The following is a 24,601-nucleotide window of genomic DNA, read 5'->3' on the forward strand; positions in this document are numbered from 1 at the left end:
CTGGTTTTATGTTTTTATGCTGTTTCTTTGTATGTGTCAAATTACATCTATATATGTTTCTTGAGCTTTTTATTTGGCACCTTTCCTTCTATTTTGTTTTTTTTTTTTTTTTCCTTTTTTTTTTCTCTTTTTAAAACATTTTTTATTAATTTATTCTTGTTACATCTCAATGGTTATCCCATCCTTTGTATCCCCCCATTCTTCCCTCCCTCCCATTTTCCCCTTATTCCCCTCCCCTATGACTGTTCCTGATGGGAATTTCCTCCCCCTGTATATACTCATAGGGTATCAAATCTCTTCTTGGTAACCTGCTATCCTTCCTCTGAGTGCCACCAGGTCTCCCCCTCCAGGGGTCATTGCCAAATATGAGGCACCAGAGTTCATGTGAAAGTCATATCCCAGTCTCCACTCAACTGTGGAGAATATTCTGACTATTGGCTAGATCTGGGTAGGGGTTTAAAGTTTACGGCCCGTATTGTCATTGGCTGGTGCCTTAGTTTGAGCGGAACCCCTGGGCCCAAATCTGCCTATCATAATGTTCTACTTGCAGGTTTCTAGGACCCTCTGGATCCTTCTACTTTGCTATTCTCCCATGCTTCTCTCATCTAGAGTCCCAATAGGATGTTCTCCCCTCTGTCCCAGTTTCCTGGTAAGTGAAGGCTTTCATGGGACATGCCCCTTGGGCTAGTATGCAGATATAAGTGAGTATATACCATTTGAGTCTTTCTGCTTCTGGTTTAACTCACTCATTATGATCATTTCTGGCTCAATCCATTTATCCACAAATTTCAGGAATTCCTTGTTTTTAAATAGTTGAGTAGTATTCCATAGTGTATATGTACACAGTTTCTTTATCCATTCTTCTACTGAGGGACACTTAGGCTGTTTCCATGTTCTGGCGCTTATGAATAAGGCTGCTATGAACATGGTTGAGCAACTTTTCTTGTTGTGTGCTGGAGCATCTTCTGGGTATATTCCAAGGAGTGGAACAGCTGGGTCTTGAGGAAGCACTATTTCCAATTTTCTGAGATAGCACCAGATAGATTTCCAAAGTGGCTGTACTAGTTTGCATTCCCATCAGCAATGAAGGAGTGTCCCTCTCTCCCCACATCCTTGCCAGCATGTGGTGTCGCTTGAATTTTTGATCTTAGACATTCTGATGGGTGTGAGATGGAATCTCAGTATTTTTTTGATTTGCATTTCCCTGATGACTAAGGAGGTTGAGCATTTCTTTAAATGTTTCTCAGCCATTTGATAGTCCTCTGATGAGAATTCTCTGTTTGCATGTTTTTGTGTTTTTTTATTTCCTACTTTTTTATTAAAATTTTTTATTTTCTATATATACATTTATATTATTAAACATATATATATACATATATAATAAACTACCTATAGCAAGAAGAACTATGACACAATCAGGAATTATATAAATGTTACATTCTTAGTGTTTTGGAAATTTGCATTTGACAGCCTTGAAGAAAACATCTTTCCTATCTTGGTGAGTCTAAAATTCTACATGTAAATCAGTCTCCATCACATCTTTTCATTAGCAACTTAAAACATCTATCATGACCTAAAAACACTAAAAACCCTACAGAACTAAGCTTCATCGTAAAACTAAACTACCTAGTCTTTGGTCTTCAAGCCCATCAAAGACTTGTGAAGTAATTAACTTGATTTCCTAGGTGTGCCGGGAGTGCAGGTTAGTAGCTTTCCAAATGAGAAGATGACAGAGACAATTTTCTACCTGAATAGTCACCCAAATCTCTCTATGACTTTGGAGCATCATCCTCACTCTTGTGGCCCTATATATCTCACAGATATATTTGTGAGGCAGAAACTACTGAGGACTTGCTTACCTGTCTTAGCAGAGTTTGCCATTGACTGTGCCTGCATCCAAGCTTGCCCATTTTTAGTCAGAATTCTGTCTGTGGTAGAAATGAGGACATTTTGCCCAGTGGCTAGTTTTGATGCTCATCATCCTCTTTGAGGTAGGCTGGGTGTTGCAAGCAGTTAACCTGTCTTATTGTCCTGTTTGTATGTTTCATCCTATTATGCTTTGTTTCTTTTCATTTTATTTTATTTTATTAACATTATTTTTAAGTTGTATGATTGTACCCCGAAGATAGGAAGAATCTGTATTTGCATGGGTAGGGAAGTAAGGAGGAGCTAGGAGACGTTGGGGAAAGGAGAGCATATTAAGAATATATTATAGTAAAATATCTTCAAAATTTTAAAAGGAATGATTTTTTAATCCCTCAAGCACCCATGTCAGGTAGCCCACAGTTTCTCTAACATCAGCTCCAAAGACACCAACACACTGTTCTGGGCTCTGTAAGAACTTTCATTCATGTGCTCATCCCTCAGTGTATACATAACTGAAAACCTATCTATCAAGATCTGCCTCTCTATCTCTCTCTATACAAATACTGAAGAAAAGACTGAATAGACTGGTGATCATATCCTCTTCACATATGCATATGGTCAAGTGAATATTTACTTGACAATTGACATGTACAAGTAATAAGAAGTAACTATGGGATTAATGGCAATGACACAGTGATGCATTGTTCTGACCAATGCCATGTTATTTCCCATCCCATACTAGGCAGAGAACCAGGTTACAGTGTATCTGGAAGGCCTCATACGCTTTCTGTTTTGTGCTGGAGTGCTTTTACTGTTATTCACTTCCTTTTACTTTATACTAACTTACTTTTTTTCCCTCTATGTGTGTTTTGAATATTAAGACTGTTAGTAACTTCAAAAATATTGCTTCTGTCAGATGCTAGCACACTGGAGCTGCACATCAGTAGTTTTCCTAGTCCTGTTCCTTGAGACAGACTGCTGGCCTCTCGGTTTTGCTTCCATTTTTGCTGTTCCCATAAACGTAATATTTTATACACAGTTATGGCTTTCTGTCTACCACCTCATGTAAGTTCAATTGCAGAGATAAGGTTGAAGGATCCCAGCTTTTTCTAGAAGTTCAATGTAAAGAGAACAAAGGCTATGGCTTGAAAGAAGACAGTACTGCTCATGAACAATTAAAACACTGTGTTTTACTTTCTAATTATTTAAAACAAACACACAGAACCACAAAATGATTCTGAATGAAAAGATAGTATGCTTTTTAGAAATAAGGCGAAGACATATGTCTTTCTGTCTTAAAACAGAGAGAACCTTAAGGATTTTCTCCAGCCCACCCCTATAATTATGATCACTGCTAAAGTAAAAGCCTCACACAGAAAGAGCCATGTGACCAAGAACATGACAGAAAAGTGAGTGTGTTGGGTGTCAGATGACTTCATTCTTAATGCCTACACCTATTTATTTGCTTGTTTGTTTTTAGTTAATTAAGTCCATAATAAAATACCTGAAGTTTTCTTGGAGTCCATAAAATAATGGTATTTTGCTTTTTCTATGGTTTTTGTAAGGCTCAGATGAAATAGTGTCTACAAGCAAATCTTCCTTTCAGTACTTGAGTGTATAGGAATTTGTAATAGCCTCCAACATTTTGGATGCACAGCAATACATGAAACACAAAATGTTATCTCCCTAGCTCATAGGGTTGGAAGAAGAAATTTATAAGGCAGCACTGTATAGAAAGCTCTATCACAGCAAACATGCTATGTGCTGCATGCCTTGAAATGATGAAGTACCTTCTTTAGCCATTGGTGATAACTTTTGGACAATGTGATAGAGACTTGAAAATGCAGATGCTGTATGAAGGCTGACGTACCTAAAAGGTAGTCTGGGTCACAGTAGGAAGCACTTAGGAATGAATAAAGAATGGAAGCACTAAGACAATGTTAGAAAAGGGAGGATACAATGGCGCTACCTCTGGGTTTTTTTGTTGTTGTTGTTTGTTTGTTTTTGTTATTTTTATTTTTGGCCTGTTTTAGACCTTTCTCCAATCTTTATTTGCCTTTACTGTGAGGCATATTTCTTCTCATTGTTATCTTCTTTTTGATAGTGGAATTTTAATTGTCTTCATATGAAGTTTATATGATCTGAAGGGTGTGGAGAACCTTATCAAAATGGGAAAGAAAGAGATCCTTGCTGTCATCTTCTCCAACCCATGGAAAACTGTTTACCAATGCAGTACATGGCTCAGCTTAAATGCCCTAGAAAAGGTAGTTAAGGGGAGTCAGCTCTGCCTTCTATTACATCAACATCAAATTCAATAAGGCTTCCCAAGTATTCAAAGCAAAATGTTGAAAGAAAAAAGAAAAGAACAATCAAAAGGCAATTGCTCATTCAAATAAAAATGTGCCAATAATTGACTGGACAAAACCTATAAAATATGTATAATTATATGTCATGCATATGTTTGTTCAGACACAAGCTTTCTATTACAAACTAATAACCCATCCTGAAGGTGTGGTAGTATTCTACACATAGGTGTGAGATTTCACCATAATTTAGGAAAGGGTCATCCATTCAAAGAGCTGTGTCTACTAGTTCTAAAAAGTAAAACAGAAACATAGAAAACTGCAGAAGCTACTGAGAATAAAGCTATTGAAGACGTATAGCACAGACTTCAAGACAAATAGAAAGAAAAGTGGCCTTTGAGTAAAAAGCTTAGCAATCAGTTGTCAGAATTCTGTGTTTACTTATTAAAGTGAAAGATGAATAATAAAGGTGGGTTTTCTTAAATGTTATCACTTGTCATCAGCAGTATCTTGTCAAAAACACACAGACACGATGAGAGAGAGAGAGAGAGAGAGAGAGAGAGAGAGAGAGAGATGAGATGAGAGAGACAGACAGAGAGAGACAGAGAGACAGAGAGAAGAGAGAGAGAGGGAGGGCAGGCCAGAAAGTTCTGTTTTTAAAACAACATGAATAAACAATACAGTTTTCTCACTTTCAGAATATGGAAGAAACTAGCCAAGGGTAGAATGATTTGAATTGCTACTGAAGGCACTTTAAGAGTTAATTCTAGAAGGCATGGGAATGGAGAGAGAATGGACTTTTTTTTCTACTTTTAAAATTCTTTCATAAGAAAATGTCTACAAAAAGGCATTATTTTATTAAAGGCCTTAAACATACTCTGTTAATTCTAGCCAGTGTGACCTAAGTAGGTTGCCAATAGAAGCATTAATTAATGAATTCCTCACAGTTTGAGGAAGAAAATGCAGAAAAGGTAAAAAGTGAACACACAGTATGAAACTTTCTTTAATTAGGGAGAGTATTGGGTGAAGAGTGTAGATGCTTATTGAGTAGATAGAAATTGTGTTTTCCCCCACATTTGAAGCCATTGCCATAAGGCGATTCTTTGATGCTCATCATCTTCTTTGAGGTAGGCTGGGTGTTGCCAGGAGTTAACTGGTCTCATTGTCAGTGAAACTTTAAAATAATAAAAACATTTTAAATGCCATATTCTCCATGTCTCTGAGGTTTTGAAGACCTTATCTAACTGTCCTACTTTATCTTTCTATAGAATCATATCTATCTGCTGCACCTAAGATGTATATTCTTGTGATAAAAGTAGGCTAGTGATTGACATGACCATAATTTGATCAGATAACAATTAACAAGCCACTGGGGAAAAATGTCCTCATTTTTACCACAAATAGAACTCTGACTAAAAAAGGGCATGCCTAGATGCAGGCAGAGTCGATGGTCAAACTCTGCAAAGGCAGGGTAAGCAAGTTCTCAATAGTTCCTACTTCACAAATATATCTGTCAGATATGTTGGGCCACAAGGCTTATGAAGATGCCCCAACATAATAAAGAGACAATTCAGGTAAAAAGCCATCTCTGTCGTCTTTTCATTTGGAAATCTACTAACCTGCACTCCTGGCATACTCGGGTAATAAGTTTATTCCATCTCAAGTGTCTGATGGAGTTGAAGACCAGGTAGCTTAGTTTAAGAGTGAATTTAGGTGCCTAGGGGTTAAGAAGTTTTTAGATCTAGATAGATAGATGTTTTAAGTTGATAATGACAAGATGTGATGGAGATTGATTTACATTAAGAATTTTAGACACACCAAGATAGGAAAGATGTTTTAGTCATACTTGCCAAATACAAATAGCCAAAACACTATGAAAGTATCATTTATATAATTCTTAATTGTTTTGTGGTTCATCTTGCTGTAGGTGGTTAATTGTATATTGGGTAATAATATAAATGTATATGTAAAAAAAGAAAAATAAGAACTGGAGAGATGGATCAGCAGTTAAGAGCACTGACTACTTTTTTTCAGAGGACCTGGGTTCAATTCTCAGCATCTACATGACAGCTCTCAACTGTCTGAAATTCCAAGATTTGATACCCTCACACAGATATACATGCAAACAAAACACCAATGCACATGAATAAATATAAATTATTTTTTGAAAAATTAAAAAAAAGAAAAAAAAAACAAGATATTGAAACCTCAGCATTGTAAAGTGGGGGAGAAACAATATTGTTGGCAAGGTAACATGGTAGATCCTAGCCAAATATGACTGTCTTACTGATTAATACACCTCTACATTGTGTGACCTTAAACAAATATTAGTGATACAAATATTCTATGTATTCTATTCTTAATTTTTAAAATTAACCAGTGATTATCAAGTCTTAATTTATGTTTGCTTGAGAATACAGTAAAAATGGATAAAGTAAGTCTGGGACATAGCTCAGGGGCAGAGCACTTGCCTCATATACCTTAAATTCAATCCTTAGTGCTTGTGGAAAAATGAGAAAACATAAATTAAAATTTACAAAAACAATTATTTGGCTGTTCTTTTTTAGCTGGAAAAGCAAATACAAGAATAGAGCTTTAAGATATAATCTATAGAGATGGTCAGAAAAAAAACATTGACATCTATTACTTTCTCTACTGTCTAAAATTTTTTTCTTTTTCTTCAGGATAATAGCATTAATAGATACACCAATATTTTTTGAAAAATCAAATTGAAATAACATTAATATAATAACAAGATAATTTATGTATTACTGACAACGTGTCTTTCATTGGACTTGAAGTAAGTGGAAAGGATATTGATATTTTTAAAGTTTATTAATGGTCCAATTATGCAAAAATCATTAAAACTGCTTAAATTGTAAATTATACTTAAGTTCTAGCAATAACTTCTCAGGGAGGCGTTTTTGTCACAGTGATGTGTATTTCATTCACTCATTGACTTAAAATTATTATTCATAGTATTGTTCTTAATAGTCCTGGGTAATTTCTGGGAAAGAGACTAATGTTTCAATGCAGCACTAGTGTGTATAGATTATTCCCTCTAATTATCACGTCAGCTCTGGCAATCAATATAAATGACTCACTTTAAAAATATGTGGGACCAGGCCTCCAGGATTATCTTACAGTAATCACAGATTGTACATTCTTTCACCATCAAAATGTTTTTGGTTTAAATGATAAATTAGATGATAATCACAGATATCAGTAAACTGAACTGCAGGGAGTTTATGCAATTTAAGAACACCATGTTCTTCCCATGGTTGGTTCTAGCCACCAGCAGGTATGTTCTGAGGGACACTGTCATGATGAAGCAGAGCTATCCCAAATAGGAAGGTCAAATAGTTTGACAGTCTGTGTTTAAAAAAAGACCAGTCCTTATGAATTTTTTGCTTCAATGGTTCTACTGTTAATAGGCAAATGGTGGACAGTGAAGTTGATCATTACATTTTTACTGAAGCAAGAATGAGCTTTCAGTAAGCAAGCAAAGAAAAAAGCAAGTTAAGAAAATTACTGAGGCTCTGAAGGTGAGAAAGGAAAGGGAGTCATAATGGAATGGAGGCTTCAAACACAAGACAAAAACGCACAACAGCATTTTAACTCTTTCATGGTTTTAGTCTTGATGTCAAGGGGTTAGGGAAATAATTTAATAATAAAAGTTAAGAATACAGAGTGTTCTGGCCATTTCTGAACACCTTGAGTGGATCTAGGACAGTAGAGAGTGAGGAGAACACCAGTAGGACTTGCTGACATACAGAACCAACATCTTCAGGGGAGCATTGCCACTCTGCTTCCATATAGTTCTGCATCCACAGAACATAAGGAGTAGCTCACCAATTGGGGACTCTGCTTGACTTGGGCTATATGTACATTCTTCTTCTAAAAGAGCACTTGTCCATAAATGAGTATGTGTGTGATTAAAATCAGATGAATTGTGTGAAAGGATATGTACAGCAGAAAAGAGATTATATAATTTAATATATCAATCAAAATAAAGAACTACACATGCGATCAGCCTTACCAACCTAACTGTTCCTCTTCTTGAATCCTATGAAAAGAATCTACAAACAAACTTGGAGTCTATGAGTACCATCAGCCATATTATTCACTGTCAATCTTGACAGTGTATCTGGCCTGTTCTATTGCTTTGGATTGAGAAATGACACCCTACAAATTTTTTATATCCATGTGAGTCCTTATCTCAATTTCTTGAATAAGAGAGCAAGAATCAAGAAACATCCAGTCCATAACATGGCCACCAGTTCTGGATTTTATTACTTGTGAAAGAGGCTTTCTTTACTTAAGTTTGAAAAGGGGAGGAAAATCACTGGATTCAGAGAGAACGAGGAATCTCTATGGTCCTGAGGTCATCCTTTTTCATATAGTGAGTTTCATCAAGCCAGAGCCATATCCAGACGCCTTGTCTCAGAAAAAAATATGAACAGAATATAATTCATAGACAACAGAACAAAAGGAGGCATTTTCCAAATGTAATCCAGGACAAGAGACTTGAGAATGAAATGAATGAAAAAAAATGTGCTTTTTAAACACCAGATACACAAGAATATAGAGGCTAGCAAGGCTGTAGGCTGAGCCTCACTTGAGCCTGCAGAAAGTAGTTTAAACTCTATAACGACAGACGCGTGAAAGACAGAAGAGACCAGTGAGTGAGACAACGCTGCTAGTTTCAGGAATAGTCTCAGAGAGCCCTGACATCAAAGCTAGATGTAAGTTATTACTCTTGGTGTTCTTTAACAGAAAATAAGAACTGTAGTTCACTTTAAGAAACTTAACAATGTAAGGAGATCCATTCTCTTCATTTCCTAAGATTTCTTTTGTGCACATGCTCCTTTCAGAAGTGAACATGAATTATGTGGTCTCTGAATATGTTCCTTTTATCCTGCCAGAGGAAACAAAGGGTAAATATGGGGAATCAAAAAGAAAAGTATATAAGCAAAGAGTCCTGAGATTAGTGCCAAGTATTGTAGGACCTAGTAAGTAAAAAGTGAATGAACGAGAGGGGAAAGTTTACTTAATACCCACTTCAGTTAGGAACCAGAGATGTTTTGAGTGGCTTTCTCCAGCTATGTATATAAGCCTAACTCAAAATTTACTCAGATCTTCATGTTCATTTTATGTTCTTCCTATGGACTAAGTTAAACATTGCAGTGGCATTGCTCTATTTAGTGTAATCAAATGTAAAGTGTGTTTGGTAGGGGAAGAAGACAGGGGTTTGTTTCCCAGTCTCTGATACACTGATTTCTAATTATGCAATCTCAGAATTTACAGTACAGACCTCCCATCAAAGCATTCCACAGCTTATATATGTATTATTTCATATGTATAAAATTAAACCAGTCATAACTGGTTTTTAATCAGGAATAACCTAGTAATCAGAAGTAAAGAAGATTTATTTTAGCTGAAGAATAAGTTGAGGACAGAAGTAGAAAGGTGGCACTCCATCCAGGGAAAGCAGGTAGGTTAACTGCGGATCTTTGTCGATCCTTCATTTCGTCAAACCCATGTCTTAGTCTCACTTGAAGCCCTGTAATGTACCACCTGCCATAGCCACTGTTGCATCCTTACCCCCATCTCCAGTGCATCACCCAACTCTTTTTTTTTGTTTGTTTGTTTTTTGTTGTTGTTGTTGTTGTTTTTTACGATTCTTTTTTTCTTTTTTTAAATTAATTTATTCTTGTTACATCTCAATGTTTATCCCATCCCTTGTATCCTCCCATTCCTCCCCCCCCCATTTTCCCATTATTCCCCTCCCCTATGACTGTTCCTGAGGGGGATTACCTCCCCCTATATATTCTCATAGGGTATCAAGTCTCTTCTTGGCTACCTGCTGTCCTTCCTCTGAGTGCCACCAGGTCTCCCCCTCCAGGTGACATGGTCAAATGTGAGGCACCATAGTACGTGAGAAAGTCATATCACACTCTCCACTCAACTGTGGAGAATATTCTGACCATTGGCTAGATCTGGAAAGGGGTTTAAAGTTTACCTCCTGTATTGTCCTTGGCTGGTGCCTTAGTTTGAGTGGGACCCCTGGGCCCAAATCTGCCTATCATATTGTTCTACTTGTAGATTTCTAGGACCCTCTGTATCCTTTTATTTTGCTATTCTCCCATGCGTCTCTCATTTAGAGTCCCAACAGGAGAAAACTTCCTGAACAGAACACCAACGGCCCAGGCTTTAATGTCAACCATTAATAAATGGGACCTCATGAGGCCTAGAAGCTTCTGTAAGGCAGGAGACACTGTCAAGAGAACAAAGCGACAGCCTACAGACTGGGAAAAAATTTTCACCAACCCTACATATGACAAAGGTCTAATATCCAAAATATATAAAGAACTCAAGAAATTAAACATCACCAAACCGAATAACCCAATTGAGAAATGGGGCTTGGAACTAAACAGAGAATTCTCAACAGAGGAGTATCAAATGGCTAAAGAAATGCTCAACCTCCTTAGTCATCAGGGAAATGCAAATCAAAACAACTCTGAGATTCCATCTTACACCCATCAGAATGGCTAAGATCAAAAATTCAAGTGACACCACATGCTGGCGAGGATGTGGGGAGAGAGGAACACTCCTTCATTGCTGGTGGGAATGCAAACTAATACAGCCACTTTGGAAATCTATCTGGTGCTATCTCAGAAAAATGGGAATAGGGCTTCCTCAAGACCCAGCTATTCCACTCCTTGGAATATACCCAGAAGATGCTCCAGCACACAACAAGAAAATTTGCTCAACCATGTTCATAGCAGCCTTATTCATAATAGCCAGAACTGGAAACAGCCTAAGTGTCCCTCAGTAGAAGAGTGGATAAAGAAACTGTGGTACATATACACTATGGAATACTACTCAGCTATTAAAAACAAGGAATTCCCGAAATTTGTGGATAAATGGATTGAGCTAGAAATGATCATAATGAGTGAGTTAAACCAGAAGCAGAAAGACTCAAATGGTATATACTCACTTATATCTGCATACTAGCCCAAGGGGCATGTCCCACGAAAGCCTTCACTTACCAACTCTTAACTCCAAACTTTTTTCCTCCCCTTCATTCTTTCATTCCAGTTCTCAATTATAGGAGACATTAAGTGGGAACCTGTAGCTCACTCCAGCCAGGGAAGCTAGTAGTCTAAGTGCAGATCTTCACCTCTCCCTCCTCTACTCCAAGTCCAATTCCTGCCTCTCAAGCCATGTCTGTAGCAGAGCACCTGGTATGTCCCGCGCTCCTCTCTGTCCCCATCTCCAGCTGATTACAGAAATCTCCACCAACCTTCATCCCCACTCATCCTCTTATCTCAGATGTGAACTCCAGGAAGCACTCACTGGGAACACATCAGACAAGCACGTAGGCCAGTGGAGTAGGTAGGCAAGCCTCAGCTCTTCACTCTCCACCTGGCTTCTTTTCATATCCAGTCCTCCAATCTCATGCCAACTCTGCATCAGACAACCTGCTGTGGCCTCTCATCATTCTCTGCCCCGTTCCCAGGGTACTTAGCAGACCTCAGAGGAACACCCTTATTTTCTCCCTCCCATAGACCCCCTCAGCACATCTACAACTCATCTCCAATCCCATGATTAGCTGCTAATACCTAGAAACACAATTTAACTAGAATCCCCAGTGGCTACACTTATCAGGATTCCAGAAGGATTTCCTACCAGGCAGCCAACAGCCACCAAGCTCTCCTACAAACAAGAGAGTGCAACAGAATCCAAGAAACTAAACATGCACTCAACAAAATAAGACTAGATATCACCACCCAGCATTTCAATCTTAAATCCAAATGCTAGACTCCAGCATAAAAACGTAATCAGTAACATCCAGGACAATATGTCTCCACTATAGACCAGCTATCCTGCCACAGGAGGCCCTGGATAGTCCATCATACATAGGCACAAGAAAAAGACCTTAAAACAGCTTTTTTATGATAGAGGTCCATAAAGAGGAAGTTAATACATTCCTTAAGTAAATATATGACAACACAAACAATGGAAGGGAATGAATAAACAGTTCAAGATCTCAAAGTGAGATTTGTCCTATATTGATGTATTAGTTTTTCTTTTATATTATTATATTTTTTATTTTATTATTATCTATTAAAAGCCTGTTTGTTTTCTAGGGAAAGAAAAAAAGGGAGTGGATTCACGTGAGAGGAAAAGTGGGAAGAACTAGGAGGAGTAGAAGGGTGGAAAGTGTCATTGTAATACATTATGCGAGAAAAAAATCTATTTTTCAATAAAGGAAAAAAATAGAAATGAAAGGTATGAGAACTAGCGAGGTGGATACATGGGTAAAGTGCTCACCATGGAGGCATTAGTCTGAATTCAGATCCCTAGCATCTGGACAAAGCAAAACCCCTGATTTCTAGGTATGCCGCCTCAGAATCCACAGTACAGACATCCCATCAATATAGTCCACGGATTATATATTTATGATTTCTTATGTACTCTTATGATGTTATGTGACTAACAGAGCTCAGCACAGATGTGGTGAGACAAGGGAATCCTGAAAGTCATATGCCTTCTAGCTAAAATCACCAAGTACCAGGTTCAGTGGAAAGATAATTCTTAAAAATCCAAAATAAATAAGGTAAAGAATGTTTGAACAAGGCAACATCAACTTTTCCAAGGACCCAGGCTCGTCAATCTTCACATTTTCCTTTGTTCTGCTCCAACCTCTCACTCTGCTTTGCTTATATGTGCCCACTGTGCTTTCCTAAGTCAGTGCCCTACTTCAGATATCTAATTATAACAATCAAAAAGAGTTTGAAATAGCGTGATGATTGCTGATGCATTGAAAGTGGGACTGCTAAGACATTTTTAGGCCATCTGTACAACTCGTACATATACTTCTGTCATTATTAGAGTGGGCTCCCAGTAAAAGAATAGACTTGGCACCGACATCTTTCCTTTCCACCCATTTGTTTGCTCTTAACTCCCTCTACCATGTGATGGCACAAGGACCCTTAACTGGAAGTATAGCACATGCTGGCTTCATGGGCTTAGGCTTCTCAGGCCATAGAAATACGAGTCAAATTATTTTTATAAATTTATAATTTAATGAACTCTTGTCATCTCAAGTTTCTGTTAGAGCACCAGGAAATCAAATAAAATGACATCTCTAGCTAAACCTTCTTTTTAATAAGATTTCTACAAAAATCAAGAGACATTTATAACACATAAGAAAGTATTCTGCTGTGCATCATTCAAAGGCTTAAATTTTATATTAATACTGGAAAGCATTACACATGTAACTGATATTGACTTGGATTGATACAAGTTTAAGAAAGCTTCAATGATTAAATATAAGATAAATCATAACACAGGTCAGTAGAGTAAGGCATTAACTTCACACCCACACTAAAAGTGAGTTTCCACAAGCTGTTATAGATTTAATGACAGTTTTGCCGTAAAAATCACTTTACAGATTTTCTCATGTGTTTGGCCTGAAACCAAGGTTATTATAGATTTGGAATGCAAAATTCAACAATTTGTACCACTTATATAAATGTTTCACAGTCTGTTATCTAGATGTGTGTGTGTGTGTGTGTGTGTGTGTGTGTGTGTCTTTTTTTATAAATATATCTTGTTTTTCTATGCATCGCTATGCATTTAATCTCTTAAGTGTATCTGGAAATATTATTTGAATAAGAAAATTTGATGTCAATATTCATCAACACAAGGCCAAAGTTATATTGTTTATTTCTGTTGTTGTGACAACCTGTTATCTTTTCTCTGTTACTTTATGAATTCTCTCTCTCTCTCTCTCTCTCTCTCTCTCTCTCTCTCTCTCTCTCTCTCTCTCTCTCTCTCTCTCTCTCTCTCACTTTCTCTCTCTCTCTCTCACTCTCTCTCTCTCTCTCTCTCTTTCTTTCTCATTTTTGGTTTTTTGAGACAGGGTTTCTCTGTGTAGCTTTGGCTGTTCTGGACTAACTTTGAAGACCAGCCTGGCCTTCAACTCACAGCGATCTGCCTGCCTCTGTCTCTTGAGTGTTGGGATTAAAGGTGTGTGCCACCACCGCCTGGCATGACTCTCTTTTAGATGCTTAACAGATGCATATAAAATGATCTTCACTACTAGTAGGAAAGAAAATGTATTCCCAATTTATATATCCTACACATTTATATTTTGATAAACAACAGAAGCAGTTTAAACCATTCTGATTACATAGTCACACATACACACAGATGTATGTACGCACATATATATATATATATATATATATATATATTTATATATGTTTGTGTGTGTGTATGCTAAGTCTATATCCACTTTACAGAAGTTTACAGTAAAGTTTACAAATTTGCAGAAGCTACAGTGATTTGGAACCCTCAACTGAGAAAATGCTAGTACCACACTGGTCTGAACTCATGCCTGTGTGGTATTTTTATGATTGATGATTGATGTGGGTGCATCTAGCTCACTATTGGTTGTATATGTTGGTGTTCATGATCTTGGATGTTATGATAAAGCAGAATGAGCCTTCCAAGAAGAGTGAAGAAGTTGGTAAGCAGGGCCTCCATGACTTAGGGTTCAGTTCCTGCCCTGCTTCCATGCCTCCCAAGACTCCCTTTGTGATAGACTGTAGCCCGGAAGAATAAGATTAACTCTTCCTTCCCCAAGTTACCTTTGGCCATGGTGCTTCACCACAGCAATGAAAACCCAACTAAAACAATACATTCTACACATGTACTTCTTTCTCATACAAAAAGATATTCTCCACAGTTGAGTGGAGAGTGTGATACGACTTTCTCACATACTCTGGTGCCTCACATTTGACCATGTCCCCTGGAGGGGGAGACCTGGTGGCACTCAGAGGAAGGACAGCAAGTAGCCAAGAAGAGACTTGATACCCTATGAGAATATATAGGGGGACGTAATCCCCCTCAGGAACAGTCATAGGGGAGGGGAATAATGGGAAAATGGGGGGGGGAGGAATGGGAGGATACAAGGGATGGGATAAACATTGAGATGTAACAAGAATAAATTAATAAAAAAAAAAAAAAAAAAATCTACATTGTAGGAATACAAAGGACGAAAAGATTGGAAGTCACTAAATAAGAGTGCAGGAATAATGACAACACCTGAAAGCAGCATGTAAGGATGTACAGGTGTGCATGAGCTTAGCATGAACAAGCAAAGCAAAATGTAATGTGAGTGTAATGTTAAGGGCAAAGGAAACAGGAAATGTTTAATGTTGGCAGCAAAAGTCAGAGTCCAGATGATGTAACGATACTAGGAAATTGTCAATTTTCTATTTTATTTTAAGCTCAAATTGGATAATGAAGCATTTTAAGCCAAGAGTGTTGTTTCTATTATTTTTTTACACCCTTGTTCTAGTGTATGTCAGATTGTGAACAAAGTTTGAATAAATTGAAAAATTTTTTTTAGTAAAAAAAAAAAAAAAAAAAAAAAAAAGAGGAAGAGGGTCACTTTGAGTGTGATAGGTCTAATATAAAAAATTGGTACAGAGGAGTGGGAGTGCTGCTGTGATTTTACGAAAGTGCTATTTGTATATCTTTGAATGCATTTGCAGAAGGAATTTGGAAAGGTATTGATGAATGTGATAGAATGCTGTAAGCAGAGGTTAATGGACCGTTTTGATTGGAGTGGGGAAAACCAGAATGACAGCAGTCCTGTGCACGGTGAAGTGCCAGCTCATAGGGCTCCAGGGGAAATTGTGTTAGAAAACACTTATTTTACAGTCTGACAAAGAATCTGACTACAATGCACTTGTATCCTGGATACTTGAATGATGGTTCATTCAAAAATAAATGGAGTATTTGTCTGGCTAAGGAAATTCATGACAGTATAGTATTCCAGACCCATTATGGTTTCTGCTCACCATTCGTGTTAAGGTTTATAGTGAGAAAGAGCAGCAAATAGAGCAGAAAAACAAAACGTGTGCAGTTTTTTTTATGAAAGGAGCATGGGTGCAGTTAAATTTGTACATGAGGAAGGTGAAGACAAAGGTGACCCATCATTGCAAAATTACAGACCTGGTTCACACAATATGCTCCGCTAGGCTGTAGAATGCTTACTTTTCACAGTCTGAGCTCTACAGAAGTGCAGAGAGGAGGAGGATTGAAGCCATGTATTTAAGTAAAGAAAGGGGAAGGAGCAAGTTTCCAGAGAAGCCAAGTGTGGAAATGCCATTGTAGTTGTTAGAGAGATTAAGGCCATTAAGGAAGAACTTACATTCTTCCCTGAAGTGACAGCAAAGGGACTTGGAGGGAAGACAATCAACTCTCAGGTCTGGTTTGTAAAAATACAAATTTATTTGAAAGGAAAGAACCTAAATTTTAAAAATTCTGCTGATGGGATTCCCTATTAAAAAACAACTGCCTGAATAGACTGATGCACCAACCAAGGACCATGCGTGGTGATGACCTAGACCCTCTGCTCAGATGTTGTTGATAGGCAGCACAGTCTCCCTGTGAGTCCCTTAATATGGGGAGTAGGCACTGCTTCTGACCTGGAGTCTGGCCCCCCATGTTGATCACTTCCTCTGGGCAGGGTGACCTTGCCAGGCCACAAAGGAGTGCAGGTGAGACTTGATCTGCTGAGGTCAGATGTTAGGGGAGGAGGCCTCCCACTTTCTGAGGACTAGGAGAGAAAGGGAGGGGATATGAGGAAGGGAAGATGGAACCTGAAGGCTACAAAGGAGGGGGCTGCAATTGGGATTTAAAGTAAACAAATCAAAACAAAAGAGAGATAAAGCATCATATAATTTTTAAAAAGCAACAAAACCCAAAACAACTGCTCACAGAAGGGCTTTTCTAGCGTCACCTGCCAAGGCAAGTGAGTCACCAAAGAGTGGTGGGACACATATATTTCTAGCTTGCATGACGCTTGTCAGCGCTGTCACAGAACGCTACAGGACACTACAGGCATTCAAGTCTTAAAAGACAGTGGAAGCTTACAACAAAGTGAGAGAAATGTGTGACAACCTTTCAGTCTCTGCGATGAGGCCATAAGCAGACACTGCAAGAAGCTTTTTGGTGAAGCCATGTTGCAGATGCCAGAACTCAGGAGATGCTTGCTGAGAAAAGGAAAGGATGGATCGCTTTCCAAACACTAAAGCTAAGCTCAGCTGTAGGCCTAAGCCTAAGGCCAACTGCTACTTGCAATTCAGAATAGGACAGAAATACTTCGGGCTAATAGAACCCAGGTGACGTCACCAATATTTTGAGATTGGGAAATATAAACGAAGAGCTACTTTCTATACAGTTCTGAAAGCAAAACTTCATTTTAAATACTTGGAAAATTCTCATATGTTTTATCCTACATTTTCAGCAGAAACTATTTGTACACCAATATACATTGAAAAATCAAGGAATTTACAATATATTTTTATTTACATACATAGATACATATTGGAACTCAGTTGTTTAAACACCTACTTTGATTACGTATTTTTGAACTAAAAAGTATTTCTTTAACTAAGGATCTTTTTGTAATTTGGATATACTGCCAAGGAAGATTCTTACCTTGCCTATATATATATATATATATATATATATATATATATATATATATATATGTGTGTGTGTGTGTGTGTGTGTGTGTGTGTGTGTGTGTGTATACATATATATATATATATGCAGCAATATATAGCATATACTTATATACTATATGAGATAGTTATAGTATTTGTAGATAATGTAAATAGGCTGACAATCTGGAGTTTACATGACTGGTAACATTTGTTTTCCTAATGTGTATGTCAGTGATCAGTACGTAACAAACATTTCTAGCTGCAAGGGAATCCAGTGTTCCTTACCTCCTCGTTTGTTGATCTTGGCATAGCCAGGTGAATAGCTGCTGGACAGAGAGGAAGAGCTGCTGAAGGACACGTGGGGAAGCCCAGAGACAAGAGGCTCATCACATTTTTCTGAAAAAAACAAAAGAGAAATTCACTAAAAACTCTTTGGAAAAATGCCTAGTTAATGGTTATTAAAATAACTACTAAGGAAATGGAGACATGGCTCCATGCTTAAACCCACACCTGCTGAGGAAAATCACACACACACACACACACACACGCACATGCACACACACACAAACAGGAACACACACATGTATACACTCGCATGTCTACATATAAATAAATATAATTAAAATAACTTTTAAATATACTATAGACTTTAAAATCCACCACGGGGGCGGGGGGAAGACTTCATCAATGGTCACAAAATACATGTCTCAGCTGTACCCATTCTGGTAAAACCACAGAAGCAGTTTAAATCATTCTGGTTTTAGATGTAATAGCCTGGAGCAACAGCATTGCTCCAAGAGGGCTGCAACTCAAATCCAATCAAGGATCACAGGTAGAATCCAGCCTTTCTACTCCCTTTTGTACCTGGCATTGCCTAGAAATATTCAGGTGATTATAAATCATGCAGCCAGAAGATGCAGAAAAAAATGAAATGGGAAGTAGTGATATTAGGAAGGATTCCAGTGAAAGTACACAAAGCGAGAAAGTGGAAGTCACTAATAGCTATACATAATTTCAGTTGTGCATGATGAATAAGTTCTGGAGATTAGATATATTGCATTGAGCCTGCAGATGACAATAATGTCTTGGGCACCTAAATATTGGAGATAGGAAGCCTTGTGTTAAATGTCCTGACTAAGGAGGAAAAAGAAATTGTTGATCATCATGGGGAACCAGAATAATGGCCACCATGAGAAGAATTACTACCCAAGAAGTCACCAATCCCTCCCTTGCATCTATTTGTGATACTTTCTTCACATTGATTTTTATAACACCATTAACATTTTCAACCATCATCTCTTCTTAGGTGTTGCTTCTTGATTCTTATCATGTATGTTTCTTAATGTCTTCAATGATTTATTTTTCTAGTTTCCAGAGCTCATCTGTTTTCCTCTTAGCCTACCCTCTCTCAGGAAGAGTGCATCTACATCAACACTTGCCATATGGGCTGTCCTAACTCCTGACCTCTCACCTCCATAGGTATAGCTCTAAATCAAGCAGTTAGCAGCAGTTGCTACCATAGAAACTTCTCGGACCTCTATCTGCATCAGAGAAAATGGATCCTCACAAAATGTTCTTATGGGTCTGGAGCTACTAAGAAACTATCTTTTTAATTTTATAAACATTATTATTAAAATTTGGGCAAATAAATAAAAACCACCACTAAAATCAGACCCAATGCCTCTGAGTAAATGGGCTTCTATAGAGTTAGAATAGACATTTGGAACACAAGTTATGGAACTTCACATTAAATTTTACATTTTCAATATATTTTATTTTCTTAGCCACTATCAAAGAAAAATATTATGACATAATAAATTAGGAAAAATAGCTTTATATCTTATTTTGTTACTCCATGCCCATTCAGTTTTTCCTCAACCCTTCACACAATTACAGAACTAAAGAATGAAACAAAGGAAACAAAACAAAAACTACATGCTCTCACTCATATGAAGAATCTACTAAAAATATATGTAAGCAAGTGTATACTTGGGTCCAATATAACATGAAGAAAATAGCAAGGAAGGCTATATATAAATTTTGGCACTTAATATAGGCTTTTTACTTTAAAACTTTAAAATCTAATTTCATGTTTCCAAAATTTTATAGATTTAGTGTATTAAAGAATGTGATTATACATATGGACCATTTTTCTCAGAGGTATTTACATATTCTATAGTAGCATATTTATTCATTTTAACCTCAGATATGCACACACCTGAAGAGTGACATAGTGGATAACCATTTATTGCTCAAGTAAGTATATATGCTCCAACAAAGTAAATGCTCAAGGAAATATCAGCATGTATGTCAGCATCTGCCTTTAATCGCTGTGAATGTGGCTTAAAGTCCTCCAGAGACAACAGTGGCTCCCTCACCTTCGTCTCAATCACTGACTAGACACAATGACTTCTGTCCTCTTTTCTCAGTGGCAAGACATGCCCTGGGAGGAGAGTTCTCATTTGTTATTCCAAATGTTCCCTGTCTCACCCCTCTTTTTTTTTTTTTTTTAACCTCTGTGGCTTTGCATGCCCAGGACTGGCATGGCTGCCCACCTGCCATCTCTTCAGCACTCTAATCCTGCCTTACGGTCCTTCTCAGTACTCAGCACCAACATGCTTTCACTCATTGCGTGGCTTAGCTGCTTTTCTCTCCCACCAAGCTGCTATCCTATGGAAAGGAAGTGTTTTGTGGCTTATCTAATAGTTAACCTTGTGTTTGAGAGCTAAACTATAAGATGGTGGAAAACTTATTTTCTTTTTTTTTTTTTTTTTAGTTTTTTTTTTTTAATTAATTTATTCTTGTTACATCTCAATGTTTATCCCATCCCTTGTATCCTCCCATTCCTCCCCCCCCCCATTTTCCCATTATTCCCCTCCCCTATGACTGTTCCTGAGGGGGATTACCTCCCCCTATATATTCTCATAGGGTATCAAGTCTCTTCTTGGCTACTTGCTGTCCTTCCTCTGAGTGCCACCAGGTCTCCCCCTCCAGGGGACATGGTCAAATGTGAGGCACCAGAGTACGTGAGAAAGTCGTATCACACTCTCCACTCAACTGTGGAGAATATTCTGACCATTGGCTAGATCTGGGAAGGGGTTTAAAATTTACTGCCTGTACGGCCACTTTGGAAATCTATCTGGTGCTATCTCAGAAAAATGGGAATAGGGCTTCCTCAAGACCCAGCTATTCCACTCCTTGGAATATACCCAGAAGATGCTCCAGCACACAACAAGAAAATTTGCTCAACCATGTTCATAGCAGCCTTATTCATAATAGCCAGAACATGGAAACAGCCTAAGTGTCCCTCAATAGAAGAGTGGATAAAGAAACTGTGGTACATATACACTATGGAATACTACTCAGCTATTAAAAACAAGGAATTCCCAAAATTTGTGGATAAATGGATTGAGCTAGAAATGATCATAATGAGTGAGTTAAACCAGAAGCAGAAAGAATCAAATGGTATATACTCACTTATATCAGCATACTAGCCCAAGGGGCATGTCCCACAAAAGCCTTCACTTACCAGGAAACTGGAACAGAGGGGAAGGCATCCTATTGGGACTCTAAATGAGAGACGCATGGGAGAACAGCAAAATAAAAGGAAAACTTATTTTCAAAAAGATGGTCTTTAACTCCTAACAAATGCCCACATTGCCTAGGGTTTGGTTTAATAAGATGGGGAATTGAACAAGACATTTCTGAAAGGTTTTCATGTCTCCTGTTTATAAACAGAGTAAAGGCTTTAACAATAGAGAGAATAAGTAGTTTTGTTGGGATCTCACTGAAGTGATGTTTTAAATCCCTGCAGGCAGTGAGGACTGAAACGTCATCTAGGACTTCACCGTTCAACTGTTTAAAGAGTCGAAGCTAAAGTGAACAAATGTGTCCTCATAACGTGTTTTCTTATTGTTCTTTGTTATTCTCTAGAATCCTCTGGGAACTCTGACTGCTGTGTATGATTAGAGTCTCCAGAAAATTCACGGTAAGAGAAAGAAAAGATGAACATGAAATATGTGTTGAAAGAGACCAGTTCACAAATCTATACTATCTATACTAAGTAAACTATTACATTTAGCTGTGAGAAGGCAGAGATGCATTCTCTCTCTCTCTCTCTCTCTCTCTCTCTCTCTCTCTCTCTCTCTCTCTCTCTCTCTCTCTCTCTCTTTTTAATTCTTCGAATCTAATTTGAAATCAATTTTGGCATGGTTCCCGCAGGTAACCAAGAAGAGTGTTGCTGCTGGTACTCTCATCCTGTAGAAACGTGCCAATAGCCAAGGCATGTCAGTGCAAGCCTGGAAGCTGGCCTCAGGCAGGGTGCTGTGACCAGCACTGCAGAGGAGCGGAAGACGAGGGGGGCAGCATTTGTCTCTTATGGACCTAGGACACCATGGCACAAATCAGACCAATATGAGTAAGTTCAGTTCATAGTTGGAGTTGGTGACTAATACTGAGTAGGGAGGAGGTCAGGCACACAATGGGGAGAGGGCAGCTGCTAGTCTAGGCTGCTGTGTCAAGGAAAGTATCTTTGATCAAGAGACATCAGAGTCTCTATTGATCAGAAGAAGACAAGAAAAATCAACAGCACCCCATTGGAGGATCTTTTTCAGTCTAAGCCTTCATATACCTGACAACAATAAGTGGCATATTTCCTAAAACAAAGTATTTAATAACTCTACATATAGTTCCATTGGCAAAAATATAAATGCATAAATATGAATTCCTTAATGATCTCTTAGTTAATGCAACTTAAATGAGACTATACTTTTACGATCTAAAAACTGATTTTTGTAACAATTTTATTAATTTGGAAATCAATTAAAATACATTTAAAATTAAAAATAAAATTTAAAAACCATGGAATATTATTCCAATTATGAAAATTATAGCAAGAATAATAAGAATTTACATATCAATTATGTTTTGTAAATGGTAAATATAGAACACTCACAATTTAAGCTTTGGAAAAGTCACATTTTTCTTGTTTTATTTCTTTTTTGTTGCTTGTTTGTTTGTTTGTTTCTGAGACAGGGTTTCTCTGTGTAATAGCCCTAACTGTCTGGACTTGCTTTGTAGACCAGGTTGGTCTTGAACCCACAGAGATCTGCCTGCCTCTGCCTCCTATGTGCTGGGATTAAAGGAGTGCACCTCGACCAGCCGGCCCTTTTCTTAGTTCAAACACAATACACAACTGTAGCATTAAATAAAATATTGCATTTATCATGTTTTCTTCTAGATAACGCTAATCACAAATATTTTTTGATGTCTTATTTCCTGCATTATGTAGTTGTAAACATTTCAAGCAATAATATCTATTTACCTTATTTTCCCATAAATGCACAGTAGACGAGCCTATATACAATGACTAAAAATGGAACAAAATTATAATATTAACAATATAACTCAGCATTGAATAGGACATATTCAGTCCCGAGAGATGTAGAGGTGAGTGGTCTTTCAGACTTGGCTCTATCAGAAGTGTGTGGCCACGAATATGTCAATTCACCCCTTTCCTAATGTCCAACATAATAAATAGGCAATTTAGCTAAGTTTCTGTGAAGCTCAGAAAATATTGAGAATTTCTAGTATAGAACACTGACCCACACACCAAGTCAAACCTGAGTTTTAATCCCTATGAAGGGTTATGAGGACACAGCTTTATGTAGTTTCAGCATCCATGGCTGGTTCCACAACCGCAGAGAGCTCCTGTACAGACCATATGCTCATAAAGCTGAAATGCTCACTGTCTGACTAGTGTCATCCACACTGCAGATAATCAGAAGAGGAATGATTAGGGGACAATTATATTGTCCAGAATAAATAAAGTCTGAAGAACTGGGAAACTGTGGATAGGTGGAAAGAAGTGAAGAAAAAGGAAACAGCTTAAACATTATCAGAGGCTACAGTGGGCGTAACAATTCCCCGTTGATTGCAATAGTTTCACTCCAGGCCTGTATATGTTGCCATACTGCTCGTTATGATGAACTGTGTTTTTATTCTGACTGCAATAATGATTAAGACAGATGGCAGCTTCTAAATGCTTGGTTTGCCTGTTCGGCTACAGTATGTACTTAGATATCGTAGTTATGAAAACACCAGGACATCAGGCAAAGTCCTGAAGAAGGTGAGCATCTTAGTACAGTAAAGGGAGGCAGCAGGAGATCTGGGATAATCTAGAGCTGCCCTTCATGTGAGAGCATGCACCTTAGTTCTATAGTCAGACAGGCATTGCAAATATTTCAACTCCAGGGTTCCTTCCTTCCAGGAAACCTTGGATGAAAACTAGAGGAGCAGATGGGCCCTGAGTTTTATTTTCATACAGTTTCAGTCAATCAGGAAGGCAGACTAGCTGTGAAGAATACAGCACTAACTCAAACTGAAATAACAACAGAAAGAGCTAGCAGATAGACTGGAAGTAGCTGCTCCCTTTCACCTAAGAGATAGTGTCCGTGCATGCTCTCTACTACCAAGAGTTACAGGGAAAAGTTAGAGAAATCCAGTGTGGTGACGCATGCCTGTAATCCCAGCACTCGGGAAGCAGAGGCTGGAGGATTGCTGTGAGTTCGAGGCCAGCCTGGTCTACAAAGAGAGTCCAGGACAGCCAAGGCTACACAGAGAAACCCTGTTTCAAAAAACAAAAACAAACAAACAAACAAAAAGAAAAAGGAACAGGACACTAGAAAGAGGCAGGCTTTTCTGAATGGTGAGTCCCTCGTTGGTATGGAAGGAAGAAAGACACTTGGAGAGGTATGGTCTCATTGGAAACCATCTTCCTGCATTCTTCATGTGCCCTGCGTGCATGCATTCAGTCTCTAAGTTCTGAGGATAAAGATACAACAGTCTCAGAATCTACTCTGTTATTCTACATAGGGCTTTATGACAACTCCTCCCCAGTTA

General features: G+C 38.0%; 1 protein-coding gene across 1 annotated transcript in view; it reads right to left on the reverse strand.

Annotated features, from left to right (window-relative positions):
- The window catches only part of Cntnap2 (contactin associated protein 2), a 2,113,217-nt gene that overhangs the window by 1,495,816 nt on the left and 592,800 nt on the right, over positions 1-24,601 (reverse strand). Inside the window, exon 2 of the mRNA XM_051152463.1 lies at positions 17,987-18,097. Within this exon, the coding sequence (XP_051008420.1) occupies positions 17,987-18,097 (111 nt within the window). The remainder of the gene's footprint in view (positions 1-17,986; positions 18,098-24,601) is intronic.

This window comes from Acomys russatus, chromosome 10, assembly GCF_903995435.1.
Source record: "Acomys russatus chromosome 10, mAcoRus1.1, whole genome shotgun sequence".
NCBI lineage: Eukaryota > Metazoa > Chordata > Mammalia > Rodentia > Muridae > Acomys > Acomys russatus.